At 41.7% G+C, this 13,515-nt stretch overlaps 1 protein-coding gene across 3 annotated transcripts; it reads left to right on the plus strand.

Moving 5' to 3' along the window:
• Positions 1-2,723: 2,723 nt before the first annotated feature.
• Positions 2,724-12,947, plus strand: MSANTD4 (Myb/SANT DNA binding domain containing 4 with coiled-coils). 3 transcript variants are annotated; one of them, XM_069808284.1, is made up of 3 exons: positions 2,724-2,853; positions 8,685-9,314; positions 10,981-12,947. In XM_069808284.1, exons 2-3 carry the CDS (start codon positions 8,853-8,855, stop codon positions 11,554-11,556), a joined length of 1,038 nt encoding a protein of 345 aa, XP_069664385.1. In that variant the 5' UTR covers positions 2,724-2,853; positions 8,685-8,852; the 3' UTR covers positions 11,557-12,947. The 3 variants fall into 3 exon arrangements, with proteins under 3 accessions (XP_069664385.1, XP_009929062.1, XP_009929061.1); XM_009930760.2 differs by lacking the exon at positions 2,724-2,853 and adding an exon at positions 2,931-3,697; XM_009930759.2 differs by lacking the exon at positions 2,724-2,853 and having other exon boundaries at positions 3,731-9,314.
• Positions 12,948-13,515: the final 568 nt, after the last annotated feature.

Raw genomic sequence — 13,515 nt, forward strand, 5'->3', positions numbered from 1 at the left:
GGCTCTGCTGATATGTGGAAAGTATGATACTGCACATTTGCTGAGATGTTCTTTCTTTTGTGAAATAAAACACCAAGCAACTGAATCCTTCTCAGGTCTCTTTTTTTTCAGTCACTTTCAAAATACAGAGAATCTTACTTTTTTTCTTTCTTTCTTTTTTCAGCTGGAGAACATCTGAATGTTAGATTATAACCAAGAATGCACTTAGCATGTATGAAAACTGCAGTAAGAGGGGTTCTTTAATTATCCTTGGACCTTGTATTTGTATATCCTTTGTGTATCAGTTTGCTGCTCCCATGCTAAATTTGATTTAGTCTGCTGAAAAGTTATAAGTTTGCCATTGTAAAGTACTTATTTAAATTGGTATCTTTTTTATTGGATCCACCTAGCTCAGATTGATATATAGGGTAATTTTTAGCAATTTAAGTAACGCAAATGATCAGGGTGGGTTTTCCGGGTTTTTTTTTTTGACTGAAATGAACTTCCATATTACTTAGAAGTGGCTTTAAATAAAAGGAGATACAAGCTACTTAGTCTAAAATTTGTGTGCAAAGGGTGCAGAAATGGCATTAATACAAGTGAGGAAGCCCTATGTTGTCTTGCATTCTTCCAGAACTTAAAATTCTGTGACCTTCAAACCTCTGTGTATATATATATATATATATAAAAAATAGTTACAGCAATAAAAATTAACCTTCCGACACCCCAAGGCCTTCGCCCACAGCTAGCAAAAGCCATCTGGAGACATGTACAAAGCATTCCAACAGTGTTCAGAATGTTAAAAGCTTATCTTGAACAATGAAGAGATTCACAGACCAAATTTCAGAGCTGTAGTTATGTAACCCTGTGCACAGTCAGAAGGAAATTGCATACGTATGTTCTACAGATCCAGAGAATTCACCATGGACTTGCACAGTTTGTATCTGAAGTAGACCATGTGGTGGGGTTTTTCTCATTGTCATCAAAAGCAAGGAAGCAGAGTCTGGATTTAGTGAATAAAATACACCTAAATTATCCATAAATTGAAGACAGTTCACATGAACGAAGGAGGTCCAAGGATTTTTGTTGCAGGAGGCTGGTATATACCAAGATTTTTCACCTGTGATCAATAGCCTCTGTAATAGTGGAGTAACAACAGAGGGAGAAAGTAGAACTACTTAGAATCATGTGCACAGCCACCCTAGGAAATCATATGCTTCCCGATTCAAATTATTCTAATGGACACTAATCATATTTAGTGGTTTTGTGCTTCACAATACGAGAAGGATACTCAATGAGGTATAATTAGCACTAATTATTTTTGCAGGCAGGCAGAGGTTCAGACTGTTAATGACTTTCACTCTGTACCATTTTTCCACCTATTTTAACCTGAATCTAGTTTGAACTAGCTTGCAAGAGCTTTAGGGCACACTCACATCTTATTTCTGAGCACTGTCAAAATACTGGTAATAATGTAAATTGACACCTAGTTCATACGTAGGCCTTAGTGAGAAATATCCCTGTATAGTATATTGCCAGCAAGGTGGCATAGTCTTGCTACCCTACTCCTTACTATCTTCAAGTTCAGTACACAATGGGCAAGTATGGCAGGAAAACTACTGCTACTTGTATTAAGTCGAGGAATTCGTAGCCTTTCCATTTAGTTTCTATACATATTTTCAGGAAGTTCACTGCCAGAATTGTTGACTGAAACTCAAAAATACCATTTAAAAATAGATTTGTAGTTTCACCGTCACAATTGTGATCGCTAGAAGCTCTATTAGTCAAATAAGCTATTTGCCCAGTGAAAATGCTTAAGTCCAAATACTGAATACAGCCCTGAACTTGGATTTGAAAGGATTGAGCAAGTAACTGTTAATAAATATGCAGAGTAATACATGCACGCATCAGGTTAGGCAGAAAAGAGGTAGCAAACTTCATCCACCTGCAAGTAGTGCCTTCGGCCTGCACATACCAAGGCAACACGATGCAATACAAAGAGGAAGTGCCACACTTCACATGCGGCCGAGGAGACAAAAAGGAAGAGCCCAAAAACAAAGCTCCACAAAAATGTTTTCCACGTATATTCACTTAATGACACGGTGCCTTACATGAGCAGCACCTTCCAAAAGATACTTACAACAGTACCTCCAGAAATGTTATTTCATTATTTTAAACGCAAACCCCACAACACACTCAAACCACACAGCTTCGGAAGAAATGCAAACTGCTACACGTTAGCTCTGCCATCATAAGCCTACAGGCCACACTGACTCCAGCTACTGTTGTCTAGTTGCTCCTACACAGCCAGTGGAACACGGCGCCCCGGGAGCAGGAGCGCCGGCAGGCCGCGCTTCCCCCATCCCTGACAGACCGCCGCAGAGAGACGAGACGCGACGAGACGCGACGAGACGCCACGCCACGCCACGCCACGCCACGCCACGCCACGCCACGCCACGCCACGGACAGAGCAGGCGGGACGGCGGCGCCAGGACCACCCTGGCTAGCTCCTCTGTGACCCGGCGACATCCCCGTCGCCGGAAGCGTATGGAGGGGAGAGGCGGGCCTTGGCAGCCATGAGCCAATCACCGGCAGGCATCGGGAAGACAAGCAGTGGCTGTAGCCAATGCTGTCTGGGGGCTGCGCACGGCGGCGGCCGCCCCGCTGGGAGGGGGGCTGCCGCGCTCCAAGCGTTACGTGGGGGATTCCGGCCCGCCTGGCGCGTCAGGGCGGCGAGGGGGCGGGGCGGCGGAGAAGTGGCGGACGTGGACCGCCAATAGGCGTGCCGGAGGGACTGACAGGCACGCAGCTCGGCCAATGGGAGAGCGGCGGCTGTTAAAGGGCCGGCGACCCGGAGGGGAGAGTTGGGCGCAGGTGAGTAGTTCGCGCGGCTCCCCGGGGACCCGAGCGGGGCCGGCACGCGGCGGGGCTGCCGTCGGCGCGGCGTGCAGGCGGTCCCCGGCCCCTTCGCGGGGGGGAGGGCGGCGGGCCTTCGCCGCCCCTCGGCCCCTGAGGGCGGTGAGGCGGTTGCGGGCCGTCCTCCTCGGCGGCCCCGCGGGGAGGCCCTCCTCCTCGTTCTCCGCCTCCCGGGAGAGGCGCAGGGCCCCGCCGGTCACTTGCCGGCGGCGGCCCCGGCCTGCGGCGCGGCTGGGGGCCGCGGGCCCACCTGCTCACGGGGGCTCAGCGCGGCGGGGGCCGCTGCCCCCCCCCCCCCCCCCCCGCGGAGCGGGCCCGCCGTGGCTCGGGGCCGTGGCCTCGCCGGCCTTTGTTGCCTGCCTTGGCGGCCCCGGCAGGGGCTTCGCGCGCCTCCTGGCGGGACCGGGCCGGCCCCGCTGGCCGGCGGCGAGGTCGCTGGTGCGCTGGGCCGCCTCGGAGCTGGCGGCCGCGCCTGCCTTCATCCCTCCAAGACGCGCGCCCTGCGCGGAGGGGAGGTTTTCTCCCGTTGCCGTTTCAGGGGACGGGGAACTTCCGACTGATGAGTTTGGGGGTTCAGCTGCCTGAACGCGCAGCTGCTTTCCATCCTCGGTGCCTCCTCGCTGCTTCGTTAAATCGTCCTTGGAGATGGTGTTGGTTCCCTTTAGCGCTTGCCTTCCCGTGTGCTCAGACCGCAGGCTCCCTGCCGGAGGACTGTCCCGTTCGGTGACGTGTTCACCAGCACCCAGATCCTCCTGTGCTAAGGCCTCCCTTAGTACAAAAGCATAAGTTGTTCCAAGCCAAGGTAACCATCCATTATGAATCACGTACAAAGTTTTCCAGAAGGCCCTAGGCTTTACTGTCCTGCAAAGATACTCAGACTTCCATGTTTTGTTTAAAAAAAATATATAGGTAGCAGGTCCTCCTGATTTAAAGTGGTTTTTTCTTCGTGATGATTTTTCTAGAGAACAATTCAAGTTTGCTAGCAACAATCCTTCAATCCTGGTGAATGCACGGCTTTTTTGTTTGCTTGCTTGCTTGCTTGCTTTTCTTTTGTGGGGGTTTTTTTTTGGTTGGTTGATTGGGTTTTTGTTGGTCCAGCATGTGGTTATGCTATAAGGTGAGCAAGGGAGATACAAAGACATAGAGGCAGAATGTGAATGCCCCTTGTCATTAAGTACATCAAAGTTAATCAGTGCATGTGTATGTTGTGTGTTCGTGAAGTCTTCAGTTTTGGTTTGCAATACTTGTTTTGTTTCAGCCCTGACAAATAGTTTGTGTTTCTTCGGTCCAGTGATTAGGAACTTCTTGACCGTAGGTTGCTTCTGGCCTGACAGGGCTGCATCAAATTCATAGCTCCATGTTGCCATCTTTCCTGCAGGACCCTTGAAATCTTTCTGTTATCATATGAGCAGAATTGTTTCTTTTTTCCTAGCCAGCACTTTGCGTTTCTACCCAAACTGTACAAATATGCATTTTGCATTTGCAGCTAGCACCATGCCGTACGATGGGTGCATGGCTGGTCACGTAATGGGCTGTTTGCATGCTGTTATTTCCCAGGGATTTCTCTGTCACTTGACCAGACTGTAGCTATTCTTTGTCAGGAATCTGATGTCTTTGCTCACGTACTAGAAGTACTTTTGGTCGTATAGTTGAGAAGGAATTTTCTTCTTGCAGATGTCTTCTCTTACCTTTATGGTGGTGTAAGTGGCTTGCTCTGACCAAAAGATTTTTTTTCACCTCTGCTCTTATTTCCACATATTCTGAGTGAACTGCCCATCTTCCCAGCTGGTGCACTCAGTGGATGTTATTTGCTGTGGAATCCTCTGCCAAGACAATAAATGTAGAGCAGTTACAGTTCCAATTTTGGAAAAACTGTAATGACTGTCTGCTGGGTTTTTTTTCAAAATGTACGCATTTCATGTTTTAGACTTCATATCAAAACAAAACTTAAACGTGCTCTGTCATGTTTTTGTAGATCATGCTTTTCAAAATGGTGATAGTTACAGGAAAAAAAGACCCTATCTAGAATACATACAAATCCTAGCTTATTACCATTTCTGTCCCTTACATACTCTGAGCAAGTAACAGTTCATTTTTCTGCATTAAAGAGTAATATCCTGGAGACCATCTAGCAATGTCAGAAAACAGAATATCTCAAACCTCAGCTCTAGTTAGAAATAATGCTTTTCAGTTAATATATCAGAAGGGTAAAGAGTCCCACAGTGGAGTTGATCTAACACTGGAAATCAACATAACATTGTTAAGACAATTCATTAACATTCATTTATATCAATAAGAAAGGAATTGTCTTTAATGAGCCAGTTCTTTCAAAAAGGAAAGAGTTAGAAAAGATAAGATGTCCTTACCGTTTGGAAGTTAGTAGCCATGAGTTTTAAAATAGATAGCTTTGCTGCTGTTTTACTGGAAAATTCAGGGGCTTGTATCAGACATGTTTGGGGGGCGGGGGGGGGTGGAAGTCTAAAAGAAAACTTACATAATAAAAGAATTGGATGCCAGTAGTTTCCAAGTTAGTATAATTCTTAAAGGTTATGTGCTTGGCTTATGGCGTAAAATCCAAAACCAAGATTAGGCACCTCACAAAGAGTGGCTGGGGAGATCAGACAGGTGATGCACAACGCCTGCACAAGGAGCAGTGAGACTGACCCACAGGGTAACCTGACATTTGTGTGTTTTAACTCTCAACCTTGTCTGGAGCTAAGGTCAAAGCTTGGCTGGCTGTGTCTTCCACATTCATGTAGAATTATATTTAGAAAATACTGTTAATGAAAATTTTATTTGGAAACCCAATTTTTTTTTGTTTTCCTGTGATTGTGCCCACTGTATCCTGCTGTGCTAACACTGAGAAATTTAGGGAGGGCCAGGGTGAATATAGATACCATATGAGTCTCTAAAATCCTATGGTTCCCTGTTATTGGGGAGTGACCAGAACCTTGTTCATCCCAGCTGGGGCTAAGTAAAGGACTTAGCCAGTGTATATCTTGAGGTTAAAACATCTGTGATTCAGCAAAAGTCTGATATCAAAGTACCTTAAGAGACAATTAAGTATCTGCTAGTACTTTCAAGAGTTTGACATATCTGACTGGCAAGTACTTTGGAAAGTCTGACCCATTTTTCCATAGTTAGCAAACTACTTGAATGTTCTCTTAAGTACATGCTTAAAATCAAATGTGAAATTCTACTGTTTTCAGTAAAAATACATGTGACCTTATAAACAGAGGTTCAGTGTCTTGGAAGTGGCAAGTCAGAAATACTATAATTCTTGTGGAACTTACATTGTATGTAAGAACTCTGTGTAGTTCTTTTTACCTGGAAAACCAACTCAAAGTGGATACCTCTGAATCTTTCACACACACTCCCCACCCTGAAAACAGGTAAGTGCAAATGTGTGTGTTTCTAAAGCCAGCGTGAAGATATGAGCACTTGGTCATTCCCCAGTAACCAGGAATCACAGCTTAATCTATATATTTATCAATCCAGAATAATTGCCTTACTAACAGTGAAGCTTCTAAAAGTGCTCTTAATTCATTCCGTGTGCAGGTAACTTTTCTGAAGAATTTACCTACTCAGTAACTTTTTAAAAGTGAAAAAAAAATCTTACACAATATAAACTTAGAATTTGATACATAGGTCAAGAAATTCAGTTGCCATAATAATAGAAAAGCACTAGTGCTCTAATTTGCATTTGAAAAGCACAGCACGTACCAAATAAATTGATTTACTGCCAGACAAGTAAATAGGATGCTGCTACCTTGAAAGCCCAACTATCTTTTTGTGGTAAACTTGTAATAGTAAAGGTTAGACACTTAATAGTACTTAATAGTAAAGGTCAGATAAAAGGTCTCAGAAAAATTTTATGTAAATCTAGCAGATACAGTGCTGGTTTATGGTATAAATCTGATGTTTTTTAAACTGCACCATATTTTTTTTTTTAGTACTGGTGATGTCAAGGGTCTACATTAAAACAGTAGGGGTTGTCGGTTTTTTTTTTAAATAATTCCCTTTTCTCAAAACCAATTTGTATTTTATTCTCAGAAGTGCAGGAAGTTTCACACATCTTAAACAGCAACATGCAGCTTCCAGTCTGCAGACTTCAGTCTGAGGTGTCAAAAGCGCTGGGTAACTGCATGGGAGCACTGTAGAGTAGTCCATGCTGATAACACACTCATGCTTTATGTAGTTGATTTCTTCTTGGGACTCGGTTTTGCATATTTGCTAGCTAGTAACCATCAGAAGTAAATGGATTCACAGTGAGGAGAATTATTTTAATGAGGAAAAGTAGTAAACCAGTTTCCTAAATGCAGCATTTTAAAAAATATTAGATGCCAGCATGCTTACATGTTGGGTATGAAAGAATTGCTTGATACAGAAGACTTCGCAGGTGAACCACTTATCTACAGTCAGTAGCACATAGGAGATGAAGAATGATGTCGAGACTATTGTGTGCATTATCCCCCAAATGGAGGGGTTTTGTGTAATGTGCTGATGTGTATGTTTTAACCAAGTTCAGGAGAATAACAGGAGAAAAAAAATACTTAGTAATTTAAGAATCCTGTATAGCTGAGGGGAGTTATTTAAGGATTAAGTCCATTAGTGAGTAGCAATCGGATTATAATCTGCAAGCCGTTTGCTTCAGGTGGACAAAAAGTCTAAAGTAGATTAATAGTGAACAAACCTAACAGCTTGAAACTGTAAGTACTGTATGGTGAATTGTTGGCCTACTTGGTTAAAGCTTTTTAAACCTATCTAAAGTGGTAGGTAACATGGTACAAAAGAAAGCTCAAAATAAATCCAAAGTTGGACCATTACCAAGCAGTCTGTGACCAAGAACCATTTTTGTTCTCAGTCTCTGCTTTCAGGTTGTTTTGGGGTTTTTGTAGTATGGTCTATGATATATTCATCACTGCATTAATAGTTTCCTGTTTTTCCCACTCAAACTCTCCACTTTCTGTAGAGAGTTGTGCACAATCTGTCAGGTGTATTATGGGGTTTAGCTTTCTCTTCAGCATCAGGCGCAGGACCAGCAATTGCTGAGGGTAGAGGACTGGATTCAACTTTCAACCTGCCATCACATCTGACATGAGGTGTTTTGCAGTGTGAGGATAGAGGAGGTGCTACTGTGGGCATGTAGTGACTTATTATTCCTAAATCTGTTTCCCATTAAAACATCTCTAATGCATGACATGTGGGTGAACTAGTAGTTATTTTCTGACACTCAGCAGAATTGCTCCGGTTCATTTTTTGTGATTAAGATAAGTCAGAATAGCCTCTAAACTTCAACTTTTCATATTAATCTACTTTTTTTTTTTTATGGAAATGGTGTCTCATTTAAAATGTGTCTCAGAAATTTCAGTCACCTAAACATTTCATGTTTTTGAAGTAATGATATAACAATTTTAGCTGCTTTTGGAAATAATTTAGCATTCAAACTGAAATGTGTATGTCAAATTTCAGCTTTAAGCAAAACCCCGCTGGCAAAACTCTAAGAGTTGAAGGAAAATAGCTGTATTTTAGTAATGGAAATATCAACTCAACCTTAACGGTTCATGACATGGATATATTAATGGATTTATAATTCATACGAGATTAGAGACGGTATCTATAGCTAGGTACTTCATATTCAGAGTTTAACAAAATGGTTTTCTTCTATTGAATGAACAATCAGTTCAAAATATGCATTCCTTAAATGATGACTTAGGAGTCAAGTTCGTTAAATGAGAATATACACTGTATACCTTGGAGATTTATGTTGTTTGCTCTTTTTCTCTTAGGAAGCCTGACAAATAGGAAAATACTACAAAGTGAAGAGAAAATTCACTTCATGAGAACAGAGCTCTGCTTTCATTGGCTTTTAAATTTTATTTGTATTAATAACTGATTAGTGTCAGATCATCTCTGTAGTCTACTGTGGTAAAATTATTAGGTTAAAGCTGGAAAAAATGAAACAATTAAAAAGAAAAAGAAAAAGCAATTTTAGTGTTCAGGAAACTCAAACTCTCCTTAAAGAAATCAGAAAAAGGAGAGAAGTACTCTTTTCAAAGCAACTTAATACAACAATTAATGAGATGAAACGGAAAGCTTGGGAGGAAATAGCAGAGTGTGTAAATGCTGTAGGTGAAGGAGAGCAAAGAACAGGGACAGAAGTGAAAAGGCGATACCTTGACTGGAGAGCACTCATGAAGAGAAAACGTCTGAATGCAAACATCAAAGTAGTAGGTGCTGGGTTTCACCTTCCTTCATCCAATTTAGATGACTCTCTCAATGAAGACATGGATGAGAAAATGGGATTTGCAATTGAATCTAGTTTTGAATGGCAAAATATCACTGACTTCAGAGAAGCCGGTGGATCTTTAACAGAAATCAAAGTAGAAGAGGAAGAGGAGGATCCGCAGAATTTTGAAGTGAGTGACTGACATACATTAGCTATATGCAATATGGCCTTCATTTCATTTCAGCATAAGGCTTTTTGCTGTGTTTCTTCATAGCATCTGTTTCTGTTTTTTCTGCATGTGTGTATTAAAGAAACTGTAGAAACAAGTATGTTTCAGAGAGATGGTATTCAAATCTAGCAACTTGCAATTATGTGGAAGGTCTTGGATGTTGATTATTAAAGTGATATCCCTCAACTTTGAATATGTATTTGCACATATATTTTCCACTTGCATGTGCCATAGATAAAAATTAGTTCAGTCAGTAGAATAGAAAATACACTGTTAAAGGAAACTGATTATTTTAATACTTAGGCTGTCTGGATGGATGAACGGAGAAGAGACATGCACCTCTTTAACAAATGAAAGTATATGGTACCTACAGGTACAGAAAGAAATAGAATACAGAAAGAAATAGAATACTGTTTGCATTTCTTAAAATGAACCCACAGGAGGTGAACATGTTACTTCAATAAGTCAGTCATCCATTCCTCTGTCAGAATTTTAGTGTGAATTGACAAGCAACTGTGGATCCTGTAGATGGGTTGTTACTCCTAGTAGTACCGTGACTGTCCTGGGGTAGGCAGCCAGCTGGAGTGAAGTTAATGTTTGGATAGTTTTGTTGTGCCTGTACAAATATATAGTTCTCATTTAAAAAAAGGGGTACTTAAAACAGGTTTGGTTTGGGTTTTTTGGGGGGGGGAAGGGGGATGAAGTAACTCCTGTCTTAGCTCAGTTGAGATGTGTGCTGGCAAAAAATCAGCATAAGCTGTTAAATGGTAGCGAGACTACTGTCTGACAACTGCCAAAGAACAGCGTCTGCTTCAATGCTAGAGGACCGTCAGTGGCTCTCATTGTCTTAAGATTTTCAGAACCGATATCTTCCTCAGTTTGCCTTTCTTTTGTAGCATACTTTGTGGGAGACAATTATACCTTGTGTACTATGAATTGGTAGCACATAAGGGCTATAATTCTGCACAAGTTGTGACAGTCCACCAAGAGCAATGGTCCTAACCACCTAGTCATCTGTGTCGTAAATAGCTTTACAGCAAATGTGGTAATACAAAATGGTTAAACAAGTCCTCTTTATTGACCCACTTAATACAGTTTGAAGGGTTAGGAGCATGTCAGTGTTAAATGTTTTTTAGAAATGGAATCCTCAAGTTAGTGAAGGCTAGGTTAGCTTACATACCACATAGCCTATGGATCCAGCTGCTCTGATAAATAATTAGTCACAACAAATTCCTAGTGGCTTACATAAATGTCACTCAGCTATATGAAAAGTGAGAATGATACATGCTTTTTTAGATCCAGTTTTCTATCAGTGGTTCTGAATGCTCTATAATACCTATCGTGCAGTATTTTCTGTATGTTCTTCCATGTCCACTGACAAGCTGATTTTTGCATTTTTCATTCCCAGGTATTAACTTGCAGATAAAGCGTGTTTCTCTACCTGCGTGATGGTAGAAAACAGTCTTTTGATCTAATATGGGTATTTCACAGCATGTGAGTTAAACAGTTCTGAGTAGCTTTTAAGATAAAAAAACCCAGTATGTTCTTTTCAGTCAAGTTGTGTGTAACAAATTTGCTCTGGCATAGGCTGGTATGTAATTCTTGTCTATTGCATTCCTCTCTGCAGTTTCCTATTGAGGAAGAAGAAGAAATTTTGTCATCAGTTTTGCCAGATTCGAAAAAAGAAAATGACCTACCAGACTTCCCCCACATTGAAGAGTTTGGAAATCTAAGCTCTGCTCAAGCTAGGCTAGCCTATGAAGATTCTCACTTGCTTATAAATCTGGAGAAGCAGAAGGTGGAGCTGGAGAAGCAGCGACTAGACATTGAAGCTGAAAGGTTGCAAGTGGAGAAAGAGCGCCTGCAAATTGAAAAAGAACGGTTGCGGCATGTTGACTTGGAGCGTGAGAGACTTCAGATTGAGAAGGAGCGACTTCAGATTGAATGGGAGAAACTCAGGCTAGAGACTCTGCATGCTGAAAAACCTGCCCTGGAAAATGACCTCACCCAAACAGAAAAACCCATCATGCAGCCTCTAGATCTGGAAACTGAGAAGTTAAAACTTGAAAAAGAACGTTTGCAGTTAGAGAAAGAGAGGCTGCAGTTCCTAAAGTTTGAGTCAGAGAAGCTGCAGATTGAGAAGGAACGCTTGCAAGTGGAGAAGGAGCGCCTTCGAATTCAGAGAGAGGGTCACTTGCAGTGAACTTCTTGACTGAAGTGTCAACGTTAGTGTTTTGATGTTTGTAAAATAGAGGTAGTTCTTTTCTTAATACTGAAACTGTCCTAGAGGCTTAACATTATTCTGTTCAGAGTTGAATGTTGATGTTAAACTGAAAAAGGAAAAAAAAAAAAAAAAAGGTGCTCAATATGTCAGTGTGCCTACATAAATGAGCTTATGTGTGAAATTGCTTTTCAGTGTATCAGAACTAAGTGTTATGTTCCCTTGTCTTCAGTATTGTGTTGTATTAGTTCGGTGTCCTCCTCTCATAGACACATTAAGAAGAATCAAGGCTGAACCTTGTACATTTTTCACTGTACGAACAGTAAGGAATGATCAGAATAAAGCAACATATGTTGTGAGGGCATGGCGCTGATGATAGCCCACGCAGTAAATAAGTATAAGTTAGACAGAAGACAGTAACACAGAGTCATGATGTGATTAATTCATTAAACTTAATTTCCCTTTTTTTGTTTTTTTTTCCAACCCCACAATTGGAAAAAGAGTTAAAGAATAATCTAAAAGTTAAAGTACAAGTTAAATTCACTGCAGTTGTGTTTACTATTTTTCTATGGCTTGAACTGAATGGGAGTGCAGAAAACAGTATTCTCCTTTTGCATGAAGTATTTATACTAGATAGATAAAGCTACACGTCAACCATACCTACTATAAGCTGGACTGTTGGTTGCACCAGGTCATTAATAATACTATATGGAATATAGAACCTGTCTTAGTATAGCACAGGGACTTACTGATTGATCAGGCATGTTGTCTGAGTCGTCTGTGATCACCCCCTGAAGTAAATTGCTAGACCTGATATGTTCCTTGAAAGAGAGTAGCTGGTGATGGGAGTCTCAGGAGTGGAGACACAGAGGCTGAGCAGAGACTAAGGAGCACTGAGCTTGAACACTAACACTCTTGATGTTAGTTCTGTCTGGCCAGCACTGAGGTCATGTCCGTGAGGCAGCCAGAAGAGACTTGTATAGCTGACACCATATAGTATGTTTTAATTAGACAAACAGAAATGGTCACTCCTGAAGGCTGTCAGTATTTTTCATAAGCAATGTATTCATTTAAAATAATAAAAAACCCAAGCTTTCTGTTATTTCATGTATTTTTAAATCCCAACTGAGCCAGACTTAATATTTCTCATCTTTTTGCAAGTAACTATCTTTTCCTGACTCTGTTTGAAACTTAAGACTATGAGAATACTAAATCTGAATACATGTTGAGTAACTTACATGGATTCTTGTGCAAGTAGATATATTTATACCACTACAGGATTACTTTTATTCTGCAAAGAAAATGTTATTTTTTTATTACTGAAACAAGTGTGCTTCTACAGTGGAAATAAATTTGACTACTACAATCCAAAATTGCTCTTGAGACTGTGTTTCTTCACAGAGAAACAGGGCTACCTATGAAGAGAAACCTGGGTACTCAAAACTGGCACACCCCAAAGTTGCTGCTGCATGTGTTCCCTGTGTAGTAAATCAGAGAGAGGAAGCACCTCAGAGTAGGACTTCAACCAACCATCACTTACTTGAGAAAGGAAAAAGGAAGGAGACACAAACCAGCTGGAGAGAAATGCTCCAGGGGGAAGTGCATCTGAGATTCTTCCTGAATGTGGTGGGTTGACCTTGGCCAGATGCCAGGTGCCCACCAAAGCTGGTCTATTGCTCCCCTCCTCAGCTGGACAGCGGGGAGAAAATAGAACAAAAGGCTTGTGGGTTGAGATAAGGGCAGGGAGAGATCACTCACCAATTAGTGTCATGGGCAAAACAGACTCCACTTGGGGAAATTAGCTTAATTTATTACCAGTCAAATCAGTAGGGTAATGAGAAATAAAACCAAATCTTAAAACACCTTCCCCGCACCCCTCCCTTCTGCCTGGGCTTTACTTTACTCCTGATTTTCTCTACCTCCTCCCCCGAGCAGCGCAGG

This window comes from Haliaeetus albicilla, chromosome 20 (assembly GCF_947461875.1).
Source record: "Haliaeetus albicilla chromosome 20, bHalAlb1.1, whole genome shotgun sequence".
Classification (NCBI taxonomy): domain Eukaryota; kingdom Metazoa; phylum Chordata; class Aves; order Accipitriformes; family Accipitridae; genus Haliaeetus; species Haliaeetus albicilla.

Coding starts and splice junctions, on each gene's coding strand:
- MSANTD4 (XM_069808284.1), top strand. CDS start 8,853: ATGAAACAATTAAAAAGAAAAAGAAAAAGCAATTTTAGTGTTCAGGAA. Junction 9,315..10,980: donor AGGATCCGCAGAATTTTGAA/GTGAGTGACTGA, acceptor TCCTCTCTGCAG/TTTCCTATTGAGGAAGAAGA.